The sequence below is a fragment of the Ischnura elegans genome, chromosome 8 (genome assembly GCF_921293095.1).
Source record: "Ischnura elegans chromosome 8, ioIscEleg1.1, whole genome shotgun sequence".
Taxonomy (NCBI): Eukaryota; Metazoa; Arthropoda; class Insecta; order Odonata; family Coenagrionidae; genus Ischnura; species Ischnura elegans.
In genome coordinates, this window is record NC_060253.1 from 104,490,443 (window position 1) to 104,508,160 (window position 17,718).

Consider the following 17,718-nt stretch of genomic DNA (forward strand, 5'->3'; position numbering starts at 1 on the left):
TTGGGGGAAGGAGAAAGCAGGGAAAGGGTGAAGTGTACCTGTGAGGCATGTCGCTCCACCAGGTTCTCCATCTGACCCTCGAGTGTTTTCAGCCGCTGCTGGTATCTCCGACGACAACGCTCCAACGAATGTGCCAGGGTGCTGACAAAATAGAATCAAATCTGAATCCCATCCAGACTCGACAATCTCCGGCACATGGCCAATATTGTCATGAAATTTCATTCATTAAAATTATAACGTACTAAACTACAGAACAGAGGAATACCATTGCTGTCTTTCCACTAAAAATTTCCAAAAAAATTAGTTAGTTAAGTTAAATAGCATCCCAGGCTCTCGTGATTGAAAGAAAATTATTGCTCATGAGTGAACCTATGGAATGTGAACTGGATTTGCTGATCATCATCATTCTATAAGACAAAGAAAATTTTACACACTTTATAGTCTGAAGCAGCTATTGCACTGGGCTGGTTAGTATATTTTTTAAAGGGCTGAATCTGATATACTACCACAAAATATTCTTTGATAACTTTGAATTATTCCATTTTAAATATTCACCAAAGGAAAAAGTGGTTTGAAAAGTTTCTTTGACAGATACATAATATTGAATACTAGTGTGAGATTCCATTGATTCTCAACTAGGATAATAAAATCAAGGAAGGATCTGCTTCTAGAGAGCTTATTCCTTCCATTAAGTCCCAAAAATGTGGTTGAGTTTGAAGGTATCAGAGAATACACTGAAGTTGAGAGAGCATTAGGGGAAAAATTAATCATGGCAAAAGTATACAATAGACTCTCGTTAATACGAACAACGTTATTATGAAGTTCTCGTAATTACGAAGCAAATCATTGGTCCCGACGAAAAGGCCAATCCAAGCTATAGTAAAAGAAACGTTATTACGAAATTTTCATTTTTACGAAATTACGAACCTCAGTCCCGGTCCCAGCGGTTACAAAATGAACTTTACTACGAAGTTCCATGCATAAGCAACGGCATTAAGGTGGATATTCAGAATGCTAAGTTTTGATAATTGCGCCACGTATCAGTTCTTTTCGTGTACCGTGCCCAAGAGCGTCAATTATGGTTCTTTATTCAGTTTACACGCAACGCCATATAATAAGCTTCATTCCTGAGGAGTCATAGTGAACCACAAATAGCCGCTCGTAAATTGGACGTACAGTTCGTCCTCTTCCTACGCACATTAGATTTACGAATTTTCAGAGGTACGAGCATTCATAATTGTCAAATTTCAAATTGCCATCTTTCGATTTGGCCGATGCTATGTGGTGTGGCTTAGAAAAACTCTCACTGTGGGCATTATCTGAACAAAGTACCTTTGAATCCGGTGTGAATTTAGGAACTGTTCACAGGGTTCCCACTCTAACTAAATTATAAAATTCACGGTTTTTTTCCAGGTTTTCACGGTCTAAACATCGTCAAATTCACGGTCTGTTGATAAGCCATTTTAGGCAGAAATATTGATGACGTAACGATCACCGCCCGCACGTTAACTAAAAATTTATCAACCGCGACAGGCGCCATGAATTCAAACGTAGCAATGAAAGTGCTATTTCTCATGATGTCACCTATCGATATCAAAATTTAGGTGAAGCTTAAGGTTGTGAGTGGCAAAATGGAGGGAGCAGTGAGGTAGGGAAGTAAAGATGTGTCTGATTTTTCGCCAGGGTTAATGAACACTTTGTTTGCCGGTATTCCAATCACAGGCTCAAGATCAATGCGTTGTCATGGCACAAGGACCAATAATTGCACTGCGAATACACGTGTGGAGATAAATGTGTGGACAGTGTCTGTACGTGGCTCGGCCTTGAAACATGATTGAAATATCTTTTTTTCCTTTTGATCTGTCAGTTGTAGTTCTTTCTCTATGAGTTTGAGAGATTTTTAAGGTTATATGACGAAATTCACGGCCATTTCCAGGTTTTTTCACGGTAGACGAAATTCACGGCTTATTCACGGTTTTAAGGTTTTCACGGTTGAGTGGGAACCCTGTGTTCAGTGCTTCACCCGTCTTCCTTGCCGCGGGGAGCTATTTTTTCGGCTCCCGATGCGTTGCCCACCCAGCTAGATCAGTTCGTCACAATCGTGAGTTAGCACATAGTTGTGATCCAGTGTTGCATTCTGCAGGATAACCGCACACTACAGTCAGGCTGGTGAGAGTTGTCCGATGACGGAAAAATAGGAGGGGCGGAAAACCCAGAGCCAGATGCATATGGACCATGGAATAAGCATCATCCACTAAAACAAGCCCTTTCTTTTAAACACCATAACAAGTGATTCTTCATATAATTAATCGTAGCGGGCATAACTTGGTGGAAATCCATAATTGTAGGAATAGAAGGATCAACAACTTTGCTATTTCCACATAGTAATTTATTGACACTGACCATGGTTTCGTTACAGAGTAACATTATCAAGGGGCACGCCTTGATAACGTTACTCTGTAACAAAACCATGGTCGGTGTCAATAAATTACTATGTAGAAATAGCAAAGTTGTTGATCCTTCTATTCCTGTGAAGTGATTCTTCCTTTGGGTCCTTCACGCTTGTCATCCCTTCCGGATCCTTTCTTCACGGTACCCTTTTGTTTACAAGTGAAGTAGGCGTTTCCCTTCCTTACCTGGCAACGTTGCCCCCTACTCCGACCTAGACCATTCTGCTGGTCATTGGACAACTCTCGGTGACCAGACTGCAGGTTTATCAACTTAGGAACAAGGTCTTGGAATGCATATAGTTTGTATATCGGACTTAATGTATTCGGGAAGATATCAACCCTAGATTGTGTCATGCTGCATTCTTCTATTAAGAAACTGAAACCTATTTTCCTGTTTATATACATTTTCGTGTAATTTAAACGCGTTTATTATATACTGTTTTTTTTTAACGATTCCTAAAAGGAACGTTCATACAAACTTCGTTATTACGTACCTCCAGTTTTTCGGTCCTGTGAACTTCGTAATAATGAGAGTCTACTGTAATTGCAAATTAAAATTAAAAATTCCCTTAGTACATCGAATACTAAAGGCATGAATATCCTTTAAAATCTATTAAAATGCATTTGAATGTATATTGGCAGGAGAATAAATCTGCTGAATGAGAAGAATGTTACAAGAAATTGACTAGAAAAAAATGCTTTCCCTAAAAGCATTTTTTTCTAGTCAATTTCTCGTAACATTCTTCACATTTCAGTTCATTCTTCTCATTCATTAATTTCTAGTCAATTCTATGGTAAATATAAATGACTCTGGAGACATGAATATAAACATTTATTTATTGACTGTTTTCAACATTTTTTTAAAATTTATGTAATTACTTCTGGTTGCCACGCCTACTTTCTATTGTTGTAATGGAAGAAAAATGGATAATTTCCAGTCTAAAAAATACAATTATCAGAAGAAAATATGCCATATGAGAAAATTGAATGAAGGAATGAAGTTTTGCATTAATTTTTCCACGTAATAATGTAAACTTCAAACCATTATCCCATCCATTAATCCACCCTTTGAATTCTTGAGTTTGATGGCCTTTTTAACGAAGATTGCACACCATCATAAGTACTGATAAGAGGTCAGTTCACCGTCAGATAAGCAAATCACTTGAGGATAAAAGATAGCCAAATGGTTTGATTTGAGAGCATACCCATTTGTGCGCCGAAGGTCGTTCATCACAGCAGTTGACTGCCGTAGCCGAAGGTCAGCACTTGTGGCCACTTGCTCAAGGGCCAAGGCCAGTTCCTGCAGGCGCCCCTCTAGCCACTGCTCTCGAGACGACATTGCCATGCCGTCAGGAGCCTCCACAGGGGCAATCTCTCCTCGCTGCTGACGCCCAACCTCCATCACGTCCTGCACCAAGACACATACAACGTACGTATTACAACACCACTCTCATCATCATCAGTCAGCAATCCACAGATAGGTTTAATGCAGCCCTCCATTCATTTCTCCCACTAGCCAATCATTTAACACTTACTTTAGCCTACTATTTTACATTCCCCATACATCTTACATTCAGTCTTCTTTAAAATATGTAACGGGTGGAGTAGCTGCTACCCTTCTACCCTAGGAGAAGAAAGTGGTGGTTTCCCATTGCCTTAAAAATTGCATTACTGCAGTTTTTAAAGTCAAAGTTACCATTCCTGCAGTGAAACAAATGTTAATGCACTGGCTACACCAAGTCATGGCCTCTTTGCAGGTTTCAGTATCATTAAAAAGGCTAAAAATTCAAAGTTCAAAAGAGTGGGCCCACACGTAACGAAGCAACCTTCTGGCCCCTTCAACTTCAATATATAGACATACGTATTGTATCAATATATGTATGTACTGGCTTCCTCGCAAATACAATCTGAAATATGTACTTTCTCCACATGCCAGGCTATCTAAGCCTAGCACATACGTCCTCCAAGTCTCTTTGAGTTTCTCAACGTAACCTGAATATTAGCTGCAACCAAAACAGAAATAAAACCTTGGCAGTGCTCAAAGGGATACATTCCTGGGCCCAGCCTCATAAGTTCAAGACTTTTTTAAGCCTGGACCCCAGGGCAAGAGAGGACAGAAGGATGGAGAAATGAAGGAGGCACTGTCACGCCGATAAGGAGCCTCACAATGCCTTGATTGAAGGGATAGATGTGTGAGGGAAAAGGACAGATGCCACCACCATTAAGGCAATGTGGGCTACCACCACCAAGACCAAATTTATTCTTCCCAGAGAAATGGTCGACCATCTCATGAGAAGAGTGATCCAAAGATTTGCCTCCATATCAGTGGCAACCACAGCCAGAAAGGACTACTACGGCAGCCCTGAATCACAGAGACTCCTCGCACCTTGGCTGAAGGAACGGCTGAGGGTGAGGCGCCTGCGATGCCGTCTGCCGTTTGGCCCGGCTTCAGCAACTCACACAGCCGTCCCAGCTCCTCCCTCTCGCCCTCCAGGGTGTGCAGGCGAGCCCGGAGCGCGGCCCGCTCCTCACGCATTGCCATCAGCTCCTGAGAAAGGGAGCAGTAATTAGGGATGCTCTACCACACACCCACGCCTCTTAGTACTCGGAAGAAACTATTAGACGGCAATAATTACTAAAATACTCCCTTTTCAACTAGTAAAATATGATTAAAAAATGGTCAAGGTATTTGTTGTCTACAGTCTATCAATGTTATTTGTGAAACTTGGGAACAGGCCAGTGACATCATGGCAAAATTAGCAGTGCCGGAATGCACTTTCCTAAACTTTCTTTGAAGTGAAATATTTCTCTGTGTTTTTTTATTACAAGTCATTATTTACATTTTATAACTAAATTTTTTGTTTTGGTTATGAATGTATAAATTAGAAATTCTGAGGCAACAAAATTGACCAAAGTGTTTTTTGACTGTTAAATCTTTTGTTTATCAGTGCCAGAACGGCGTCCCAGCACCGTGACACCACTGGTACAGGCCATAGTTATTGTTGGAGACTACATCAGTGCATATTATTTTTGGTGTGTGGCCGCACCCTGGCATACTAAGTTGGTCTCTCAGTCATGAATTAGTAAATTACGTATGAAAATTGAGCTTAGGGAAATCGAAAGTGCAAAACAATGATTGAATGATCATTTTGCCTTCTTGTACTGAGCAAGTATTGGAAGTTTCACAACCTTATGCCTGGTTTATGCTACATCATTTAATATGCACAAAGTGGCGGAAGCCCAAGAAGAGTCTGTGTGGTTTCTAACGCGACTTTTCTTGATTGGAAAAATATATATAGGGAGACGCGCTATCAGGAGCATTTTATAAATCTGCTTTTACATCCGAAATTTGCAGAATCCTGCCATCAAAACAATTTTGAGGGCAACGACTGAAGAGCGCTCGCTTCCTCACCTGCATGAGTACTGCCACCTCTAGGTCCGCCTTCCTCCCCCCTGGGGATGACGACGCAGCCGTGGGCCTGGGAGACTCCGACTTGGGGTCATGAGGGGGGAGGCCTAGCTCGCCCTCCGAGGCCGATGCTTCCTTGGCCATCAACTTGGCCTTTTTGAGGCCAATGCCACATGTGAAAAGCTTTTTCATCAGGACAGATATGTGCCTGCCCAGGCGTCTCAGCATATCTGGGGAGCCATCCTCCTCCTCAACCCCCAAAGACTCAAGCCTAAAATAACACACAAAGACACAATTAACCCCCAAAATACATTTCACCATAAGTTGAAGCTAAAATCTTGAACTAATAGGACTTAATTAGTTTTGAGAAAGTAGACTTTCAAGGTTTCCACGATATGATTATCCATCATTTGATGATGTTGGCTTTTATGGAAACAATTGATAGAAGTGGTATTACTGACTAAGAATTCAGCTTAGTAAAACCACTTGTCTGTTCCCACACACTTTTATTTAAACCGACCATGGTTTCGGCAACTCGTGCCATTATCCAGGTTGCCAAATTGCATGGTCGGTTTAAATAAAGTGTGTGGAAACAGACAAGTGGTTTTACTAAGCTGAATATCAACGACTTCCACCATATCACGCCGGACACTGTGTCTTTTATGAATAAGAATGCTTAGTATTTTTTTTTCATCATTGCATACCTTCAAAGTCCATAAATACCACAAAAATAATATTTGCATGGAATTAAATAATTTTTATTACCTAATTAACTGAAAATAATGTCATGAATTTCTATTTACAATAAAACATTTCAACAACAAACTGGGATGTTTTTTTGGTATCATATCAGCATAGGAATGCAATGATGAGTTGAACGTTAAATTCTGGATTCCATGATTTTAAAATTTGGAAAACCAAATAAAACAAAAGAACATTGCATGAAATATAATGAATCACATGAACTAAGGTACACAGAATTACAACTTGAAAGGCATTACGTAAGTACCTCTCATCATGAGATTTGAGTCTGTCATTGTAACCATTGATTTCTGTAAGGGACATGACATCTCAAAGACCTCTCATCACATTAAATTAGAATTTCCTAATAATCCTAGAGAGTGAAAAAAATTCACAGAGAAAGAAAATCATTTGATTTACCAGTATCAACTGAATTTGCCAGCATTGCTACAATCACCTGAACTAACACAGTATCACCTTCAACAGATGTTGAAGGCTTAGTGGGATAAAGTGATGCTATTGGAAATATAAGAAGTAGACAAAGAAAGGACAGGGTGTATCAATTAAAGAAACAAGTAAGCATTCCTTAATTACATAAATAAATACTAATTTGAATATACAGGCGGTCCCCGACTTTCGCACACAATGCGTTCCCGAAAACTTGTACGAAAGACAAATGTACGAAAGTCAAATCATTAACTTCCATACTAATTAGAGGTTGCGTTCCAAAAGAGCGAAATATACATACTAAAACCTTTTTTTTCACAGATTTTATTTAAATTCACTTAATTTTAATAATAAGTTAATAAAATTCCTCAAATCATCTAATTTCTTTCGAAAATAAGCAGAAAATGTAAATAAAAGCTAAAAAAAAAAAAAAAAACAAGTTGGCTCCGTTGGCTATCGAGTGAAACTTCCTCTTGGCGTTTAAGTTGACATTCCACTTATTACGTCCACTATAAATAAAAAGACATATCAAGAAGTATAACAAAATGTAATTGTTGAACCCGCACTCTGGATACCTTTTAATTTTTACACCAAAATTAGACATTCGGCAGGTGACATTCGTGATTGCATATATTTCGCATGTTATTCAAAAAAGACAAAAGACAAATGGAATTCGGGTGATATTTTGTGCAATATCGTTGCTGAAGGTTTACATGAATTAAACAGCACTCAAACGAAAAAATACAATTAGAAAGAAGGTCTTACTAGATTTATTGAAAGCTATGCGACGATGTCTAGTCAACTTTTTTTTGAAAAATCTCTCCAATGAAGGCTTTCTTCTTCTCTTGATGAAGGAGCCTAAAGCAGGCAGTCTCTCTCTCAAATAAATCACCTAGATTAGAGTCAACTACCAATAATTCCCTTCATTGTATACATTCGCATTGTTTGCATATACTGCCATTTAAAACAATTGATTGTTGGTATGCGCAGTAAAAATTGCGGGAATTAAAAAAAAATACAGACCAACATCCGTAAGTCCGGAAGTCAAGTAAAAGGTGTCAATTTTGAACATACGAAAGTGCGAATTGTACGAAAGTCGAGTGTGCAAAAGTCGAGGACCGCCTGTATTAGTGAGGTCACACTAAACATGGAACATTTGATTACTGTACTAAGAAAAGTAAGTAAGATTGCTGAGATAATTTGTATTTTTTTAATTTTTAGGGTTTTCATCCCTCCCCATATTTGAACCACATATTTCATCGACTCTCGCTGCCTTAGTTACCAGAGGAAGTCCTGCTTGGTGAGCACCCACTCCTCCTCCTCCCCCTCCACCACCCCTCCCCTCGCCACCTCCTCCGCTCGCCACTCCGACATGTCCAGCGACCGCATCCTCCGATCCAGACCCTCAACAAAGGCAGCTGCCTCCGAATCCAATGCCCTGTTGTGCGTTGCGCCCACCTCCACTGCCTCCCCTGGCTCTCCACTGCTGCTGCTGCCCTCGGCCTCCTCAGTGGCCACAGAGCGGTTGATCTTCCCGTAGCCGCCGCCTTCATCCACCACGACCACAGAGGGCGCTGCGCTCTCCTTCCTCCATGACTTTCCCAGCTCCTCCCGTTTGCGGCACAGCCACGACTTCTCGGCGTCCGACTGCCGAGGAGGACTGCCTCCCCCTCGGGACGACTGTCTCCTCTTACTGCGAGATCGCTCGGACCCCTTTGGCTGAAACTCCGGGATGAGATTCTTGGGCAGAGCCCCGACTTGGCCCTCGGCTGCAGTGCCAGACGTTGAGGCTGGATGGGAGGGGGCAGGAGGAGTATCCCGTGCCTTTGAATCCAGTAGCCTAGAGAGAATGTATAAGGCTCTGCAAAGAGGGATCGCGTAGCCCATGGCAGTGGCCAAGCCCACTATGTCGCTGCCCCTGCGGCCCAGCAACAGGGCCTGATGCTCGCACGAACAGCGGCACTCGTCCAGGGAGAGGAGGGCAAGCTCAGCGCTGGCACGATGCGACTCAGCACGGCTCGCCTGGAAACAACAATTAAACGTGTACTCTCTAAGTTGGGGCACACTTACATTACTCAATCACTTTAAAATCACCGCTTCACTGCAACCCTTAGCTCTTGTGCCTGGCTATAGTGCCGTTTTTTGTTCTCCACACTCTTGATAGCAATTCATTATCTTGCTGAAAAATTCTTTCTCATCAAGTAAATGAACCAAAACACTAATAGATTATTTTATCAATATAATATTATTTATATTTTTATTTAAAATAGGTCCTGGGTAAGAGTTTCTTGGATGTACAGAGCAGAGAAAGCAATAACACAAAGGAAAAGAAAGAAATTAAAAAACCCACGTAGGCGATGAGTTTAATAGTGAATCTGCTAAGAGAAAGTCACCCCTTAGAGAATGAGATTGAATGAAATAAACATCAAAACGCCTCACCTGTCTCTCAACTTCTAGTTCAAGGGCTCGCAAAATGGGTAGGCAGCCACAAGGCGATGTCGTCTCGGCCCCTGGCTCACCCACTGGAGGACTCTCCATCTGCAACCTCACAACGCTGCTGCTGTGGCAAGTATCAACGGCTCTTCTCCCTCCACACTGCAGCAAGAGAGAAGATGATACTTGACCTAAGTCATTTCATCGCCCCAGCAATAGCAAAAGCAGAACAGAGGTATCGGACAAGACACCTGAACCTCATCAACAAAGCATCTCTCAAATTGTAGTGAATGGTGTCAATAGTTTGAGAGGGCTAATCATTTTTATCATAGTGGATAAAATCAACAAAACTAATATCAACTGCGGAAAAGTGAATACATTAGAATCCTGATTTAAGGTTTTTCAAGGGGGGAATTTTTAAACACAAAATGTAGAAAAAAACTAAATGAGGACCTGCAATTTGTTTGAGATTTGAGAGTTTGTAATGATTGGAACAGCTTTCTAAGAACTTTGTTTCCTAATCTAAATGATCAAATTAAAAAAGGTTTTACTTCACATGCACTGAATTGTTGAGGCCTTTACTTAGTAGAATTCCATTATATGGTTGGAAGGAAATTACTTTGCTTTTCTACAAAACATGTTTGTAGAAAAGCAAAGTAATTTCCTTCCAACCATATTTACTTCACATGTTAAAAGAATGAATGTTTTTTAATTACAGTGAGTCCTTGTTCTACGTCACCCCGTTTAACGTCATTTTGCGATAACGTCACGAAAATTTTGAGACATTCGTTTATCGCACCTACGCTTCGCGATAACATCAAATCTTTTAAATTTCGCGCGAAAAAAAAGGCGAAGCGGCGGGCGTTGCAGGTTGTTCGTTTTGTGGGCGGTAATACAGTCAGTCTTAGCAAAGTGTAAAATGGTGTGTTTATTCTTAATTGCGATTACGGTTTTAGCAAAAATTTCTGCAAAATGATTTCTTACGTAGGTGCGCAAGGTTTTACTTGACATAATGGTATTCAGGAAACTAAAAAGTGATTTCAAGGCATTTTTCCGAGTAGAACTCTGAGATTTTGTCGTCACTTTTTTTGCCGAGTTCACAATAATTTTGGTTCCTGCAACTGCGACGATGTTTCAGCGATGATGATGCCCAGGCGACGCTCGCCCGGGCGACCACCATAGCGAAGCCGAAAAGCAAATGCTGGAAGATACAAAAATGGAGAAGGATTTACGTCACTGCTGCTATTGTCGTCGATGAAGACAGGAACTCATATTTAAGCGATAGTTTGGCATTCCCACCGTAAAAATGCCCCAGATATGATACGCTAACATTTTTTTCGCGTAGGAATTGTGAGGTCTAGGAGCCGATATTCACTTTTTACATTGTTTCTTATGGGATATTATGCTTCGATTAACGTCATTTCGTTTATCGTCACATTTGTCAGGAACAGTAAGTGACATTAAACGAGGACTCACTGTATTAGTAGATTTTGGTTATTATGTGCCAACAAATGTCATACTCATTTATGCTGAGGTATTCGGTAAAATAATTTCGACATGATATATTATTGTCAGTAAAATGGAAAAATGAATACTGTAGTTGAATGCCTAAAAAGTAAAATATTAAAACTAGTAGTCAATGAATACTTGTTAAAAGATTATTTTTCCTCATACAGACATTCATTCCAAACATTTAACCCCTCAACGCCGTCATGCATACCCAGTACGCGCCCTTTAAATTTCGTATGCCGCCGTCATGCATACCCAGTACGCTTCCTGACCTACTGTTTATAATATTTTTTCCCTGCCAGATATTGTATGTTAAATTAAAACTAATTGCTCTATCTTTTGAAGAAATGTTTTTCCTTTCCAATAAAATATTCATAGCGGTTTTATGCCTTCAAGATTTAAAAAAAATGCTTCGATAAAATTCCGTTTTAAACCAGCGCCTTGACGACTTCGGTCCAAAAACTCAACGCCTTCCTTCAACTGTTCTATCATGAAAACTTCCGCCTATTCTGCTCGAGAGACGTCTAGAAGGGTCAGCTACTTTAGCTTGAGATACGGTATCTTCGAAGCTCAATGCCATCTCTCCGTCTTCTCCTTGTTTGTCGTCACCTCGAGCCCCAAATGTGTTTGGTCCGCCTCGTTAGTCCTAAGCGTCCCCAGCGAAGGGGCCATGTGCTTCGCTCTGCATTTATTTTTTTATTTTTTTTTCTGGACAGTAATCAACGAAGATAAGATTCCATCTAAACAGTCAGCGTATACCAGGGCCCCTTCGAGATATTTTCTCGTCTCTTGAGGGAGCTTCTAAACCACGAGCTTCAGTCCACTAGAGTCATTCATGCTGTGTGGTGTTCTTTCTGGCAATATGTTGAAATTCTCATCGGGTGTACTTCCTGTGAGTGGTATTTTTTATAATTGGAGATCCTACGAAATGGGAACAGTATTGAAAGGCAAAATAGAGACTCGGAAGTCTGTTTGTGTGTTAGGTTATAGTAAATTCATTGTTGGGGTGAATTTCAAGGACCTGTTATTGCATTCGTACGTAATGGAAAGAAAACGCCATTACAAGTGATGTATGAAGTTATTTAGGAGACTATTGAATGAGGCAGTCCTAAACTCATATGTTGTTCACAGGAAAAAAACGTATAAAAATTTGACTTATCATTTCGCGTGCCATTGGGCGAGATAATATTTTTGAAATATCCAACGTCATACGAACTGTTTGGACTTGGCCGTCACTCATTACACAATTTAGTACCAAGACTCACAAAAATTGATTTCCTAAAGACAATTCCTGCAGCTGGGAAGAAATCAAAGTCTCAAAGGAGGTGTGCAGTTTGTGCGTAACATGGGAAATGAAGAGTTTGCGTGTACTGTTGTGAAAAATGTGCAGTGGGATTATGTTTGGATTGCTTCAAATCATGTCAGAGCAGATTTTCTAAGGTAAATCGTTTGAATATTTGGATATTGACGTTTGAAACATTAGCATGTGATTACCTATATGAAATGATACGGTAATAATGGAACAAAGTCAGAGAAGTGGGCGGAGTGGTAAATTTTCAAGGAGGCGAAACGGGTAATCCTATTGAAAGTATCCAATCTGTTATGAAATTTTCAACCCCATATAACTAAATTACATCATGCAGTTGTATTTTTTAAATGCATGGAATGTTAGAGATCTCGTAGCATATTCGAAACCAAATAAAAATCTTTCAAAATTGAAAATTTATTCATTAGTTCATAAAAAGAGATACATAAAACAACAAATATTTTTTCCAATCGCTCGAAAAATTATTATATAGTAGCGCATTATAATACGCAAGTTTACAAAAATTATCAACGATACTGATCGTATATTATGAAAGATATAAATTATTGAATGATAGTATACCAAAAAGGCAAAGATTTTTAAATCTCATCCGGCCGCTGAGATGGGATTTAATGAAATGCCTGCCGCGCTTGAGGGGTTAATCAATTACATTTCCTGTAGCTACTGTGATATGACTGTAGTACCTGATTTGAGGCCCACACTGGCGTAATGTCTCCACCCTCCACGCCAGCTCCACGCCTGGCAGCCAGCTGAAGCTCCTGAGCTGAAGATTCTTCGCGGATATCTCGGACAAGATGCTCAGCAGTGCGAGAGTTGCAGCAAACCTGGAAGGATGTTAGATTCAGGACCACTTCGCAGATCAATATGTATCAGCAATTACGTGGGAAATACAGTAGAGTCCTGATTTAAGGTTTTTCAGCGGGGACACAATTTAAAACACTAAATGCGGAAAAACACTAAATGAGGACCAGCCATTTTTTTCAGTTTTGAGGGCCTGTAATGATTGGAATGGCTTTTTATAAATAAAAGATATTATTTTAAATAACTAAAAGTTGCTGCATGCAGCAACAAATTCATTAATTAAATGTTATTTGCCAAATTAAGGTTGGATAATACTTTTCAGGAATCAGCTAAAAAAATGGGTAGTAAAAATAAGTAATGAGAAGATGACAATTGTTTCAATGGAATATTTTAAGAAAATTATAATATTCATCAACTTGAAAGCATTCCCACACGGAATATTATTATGGAAATTGGTGATTCCATTTTACGCATATTTCAGTGGCCTCGAAGAAAATTTAAAATTTTTTCTGTAAAAGTGACATGTAGGTGACTATAGCATTTCTAATATAATAAAAAAGGTGTAAGTAGGTACTCGAAAAAATCGTCATTGCATCAATGAAGATGAGTGAAATAAAGGGACAGCAGAAGATCGCTAATCCCGAATTTTAAACTACCGAATATCTAGGAAAAGGGAGATTTACTGGAATTTTGCCAATTTAACGTTTTCTGTTGCCTCGGGAAAACAAGCATTTTATGAGCCTCCTGTGCACACATTTTGGATTTCAAGGTCATCCAAAAATGGAGAATCTTTTTTCTAGTATGCGTACAAGTCGATGGTGATTCAACTCGATGATAACACCAGATTTGTTGTCATATCCGCGGCCTCATACAGGACGAATGGAGCCGGGAGAAGTTGCTTAGGTACACGGCGCGGTGATCACCTTGACTCCGACTCATCGTTTCTCGGCAGCTTTTAATAAAATTTGGTTGGACCTTGAATAACGATTAGCTAAACTCTGTTAAGTGAAAAGTTTTAATCTTCAATAGAACTGGATTTCATCTGAAAAATTGTCAATGCCTCCGGAGTTTGGCAATTTCGTCCGAGTAATGATGTCGCAGTCAACCACCAAGGGATTCCTGCTGGATTTTCGTATTTTTCCGCGCTCATCTATTTTACCGTGATTATATGCGGTGATTTTTTTCCAGCATGAGCGATTTATTTAGAGTCATGGACCATGATAGTTCGTCAAAACTCCGATTTTCATTCGCTTTTGACATAAAATAGCACCAGATAATTATCTTTGAATCGGCAGCGATATCAACCAGCCGCATGTCGGTATATGGGCTCCGGGATATCTAAATTACGATGTAAAATAATGTTGTTCCGTTAGGAAAGAATGCTTTCACTCACGATCATGACAAGGGAAACACTTCCTTGTTTCTTTTGCTGTTCCTCCGTGGAAACTGACCTTGGAATGTATTATAAAAAGAATCATCTAGTGAACTGCGCAAATGATATCATGATGTATATTGGGCCTATTTTGAAAAGAGAAAGTAGCCGACTGGAAAAATATTGGGCTAACAATGGACTACCCGAAGAGAGTAGAGTTGAAAGGGGCATAAGCCGTCAATTGAAAACATTACGAGGAAACCATCATTGTAGCGGCCCTCGGAGTAAAACTCGTGTCATCAGTCGTCACGTATCATCGAAGTTCACGTAGTGAAGGATAAGGTAGTTAGAGGTTATTAAGGGATGAATTTGCTCCATTAGATCGGATCTGATACAAAAAGTGTCTGGTGTTTGGATCAGAAGGGGAGCGAAACATTACGAGAAGACAAATCACCTAGCTTGCGAGTTCAAGGTCCCAGCGCTGCATTCGCGGAAGAAAGCAGTTGAAGAAGCGTTCCCCGGTAGATTCTATTGACTCTTGGTAAACTTTCATGAGACTCTTCTTGTTGATGAGCAGAAATTCGAAGATTTGGATAATCATTTGCATGAGCCGTCATGAAAAAACGTTAAATCGGGCAAAAAAATCTTGTGCGGGAAAAATTTTTACGACCATAACGGCGGAAAAACGCAAAATGCGGAAACACTAAATACGGATAATTTTTACATTTCCCTAATAGGGGATGAATCGGGACCCTAAAAAATAAACGCTAAATGCGGAAAAACGTTAAATGCGAAGACGTTAAATCCGGATCCGACTGTAAATACTAATGCTCCACTAGCAGCTGAAAACCATTAGGCATAGAATTTTGGAATCCAATACAGATATCATCCACTTCATGCGTCATGAAAAAGTGTCACGCTAAGCAAATATTAAAAAACCATTAGAAAAAATGTAAATGACATGATATGGACAAAAAATAATGATCAACACAAGTAAAAGCTTTGTACATACTTACCTGAATAGTATTGATCATAGGAGATAGGAACATTCCCAAAATATTGTATGTTATGGAAAATTTCAGGAACATTGTACCCATATATCACTCATTATGCCAGTCTGTACAACACGCTGAAGCTGAAGCTTTCTGAGCTTAAAATTTCTACAGGTCTCTCTATGCCAGCAAACTTTTATGACAATATGTAGTGAAGTACATCATACATAGCATAATGCATTAGTATAATACTTGTGCAGATTTGAGACATAATTGATTGGGAACACTATCTATAGATTTTTAGAATGTCTTTCTGTCAAAAATAAATTCTTTCAATTGCTTATGAATTTTCCAGGAACTGTGGCATAAAAATTAGAGAAAATTTACAATTACGATTCGGCAAAATTAGGCAAATCAGAAGGGTCACATTTCCATTGCATTTGCACCGACTAATATTTTGACCACTGCCACCCTACATGGCATTTTGGCCTGCGATCCCACGTTGCTGGGCATTGTATGTGTTTAGTGTGACATTGTGTGGCATACATTTTAGTGTCAGGGTTCCCACTCAAACTAAATTATAAAATTCACGGTTTTTTCCAGGTTTTCACCATCTACATGTCGTCAAATTCACAGTTTGTAGATAAACCATTTTAGGCACAAAAATTTCCGCATAACAATCATCGGTCGCATTTTACCTAAAAATTTAACAAACGCAACAGACGCTGTGAATGCAAATGCAGAAATGAGAGTGCTATCTCTCCAGACGTCACATATCGTTTGTAAAATTCAGCTCCGGCTAGTGGTTGTGAGTGGGAAAATGGAGGGACCAGGGTGCCAGGGAAGTTAAAAAGTGTCTGATTTTTTGCCAGGGTTAATGAACACTTTGGTTACCACTCTTCCGGCTTTGGTACAGGCATAAAAGTAATGTGTCGTCATGGCACGCGGACCAATAATTGTGCTTCGAATATGTGTGTGCAGGTAAATCCGTGGCCATGTCTGCGCATGACTGACCTTGAAATATGAATGAAATATGTATCCATTTTTCTGTTGATATGTCAATCATAGTTCTACACTCAAGTCTGAGAGATTTCTAAGGTATTATGACGAATTTCACGGCAATTTCCAGGTTTTTTCACGGTAGACGAAATTCACGGCTTATTCACGGTTTTAAGGTTTTCACGGTTGTGTGGGAACCCTGAGTGTGTGGTGGCCTTAATGACCACTTTAAGCAGCGTTGCATTTACCCCAAGATCCACTAATTCGGAAGCAGTGATGCTCCCACGCTCAGCTATGGGGGGGGCGTGGCAGTCGGCCACGGACTGCTGCTCCCCGGTCCTCAAGGCGTGGTTGCCCTTGGACGGGCTCCCCTCTCCCTTCCCCCCCACCCTCCTCCGTGGGCTGCCGTCCACTCCCCTCGGCTGGTGGCACCCCCCGCCACTCCCTCTGTGGCAGCACTGCGGCGGCGGTGGAGGCGGGACCACTTGGCGAGCGAGGGGAGGAACCACGCCACCACACTTGAGATCCAGGGTTGAAGCTGGGGACTGTTGCGCGATGGGCACGGGAGTGATGATCTGCAGTTGCTGGAGGTTGCCCTGGAGTTCCTTCACCTAATCACCGAGAAAGAGGGAAAGCATCATTCAAAGATGGGTGAACACTGATACAAGATCGAGGCAAACTAATTTTTTCAAAATTACCCAGAAAAATTGTCACTTTACCAGAAAGTTTCTTAAGCAGTATGATATTGAGAGCGATAAATAATTATAACAGTAAATTAAGGCTAAGAAACCAATAAATACTTTAATGCAACAAATTTAATGAAAAAGTTATGAAACAAAATAGAATAAAAAGAAGTACATATGCATTCGCTTTCGTTAATTATGCTTAGAAACACTAGCCAGTGCACTGACCTTTCCCAAAACCTACATTTTCCCTGATAGCTTGAGTAATTGTCCTCACTTTGAGGATTGCATTAAAAAGAGTTTCTAAAATTAAATTTTATATACTCCTTGATTTTTAATATGGCTGAAAGGTAGATTTCAATTTCCGAGCTGTAGAAAAGTATGTACATGAATATCGAAGTTGCGTATGCTATATGGAAAAAAATTTTCCAAAATTTACATGTAAGGAAATTTTCATACTGCTCCTCTTACTTAAAATAAACCACAAAGACGAAAATCATCTTGAGGAAATGCACACTACCATTTTATGCAGTTGGCAATGGTGAAACTCCATTG

General features: G+C 40.1%; 1 protein-coding gene across 1 annotated transcript in view; it reads right to left on the reverse strand.

Moving 5' to 3' along the window:
* Window positions 1-17,718, reverse strand: part of LOC124164476 (colorectal mutant cancer protein) — a 38,054-nt gene that overhangs the window by 1,305 nt on the left and 19,031 nt on the right. Inside the window, exons 8-15 of the mRNA XM_046541804.1 lie at window positions 16,729-17,091; window positions 13,000-13,140; window positions 9,487-9,642; window positions 8,330-9,069; window positions 5,863-6,130; window positions 4,837-4,998; window positions 3,656-3,858; window positions 39-141 (exon numbers count right to left, since the gene is read on the reverse strand). Coding sequence (XP_046397760.1) covers window positions 39-141; window positions 3,656-3,858; window positions 4,837-4,998; window positions 5,863-6,130; window positions 8,330-9,069; window positions 9,487-9,642; window positions 13,000-13,140; window positions 16,729-17,091 — 2,136 coding nt within the window. The remainder of the gene's footprint in view (window positions 1-38; window positions 142-3,655; window positions 3,859-4,836; window positions 4,999-5,862; window positions 6,131-8,329; window positions 9,070-9,486; window positions 9,643-12,999; window positions 13,141-16,728; window positions 17,092-17,718) is intronic.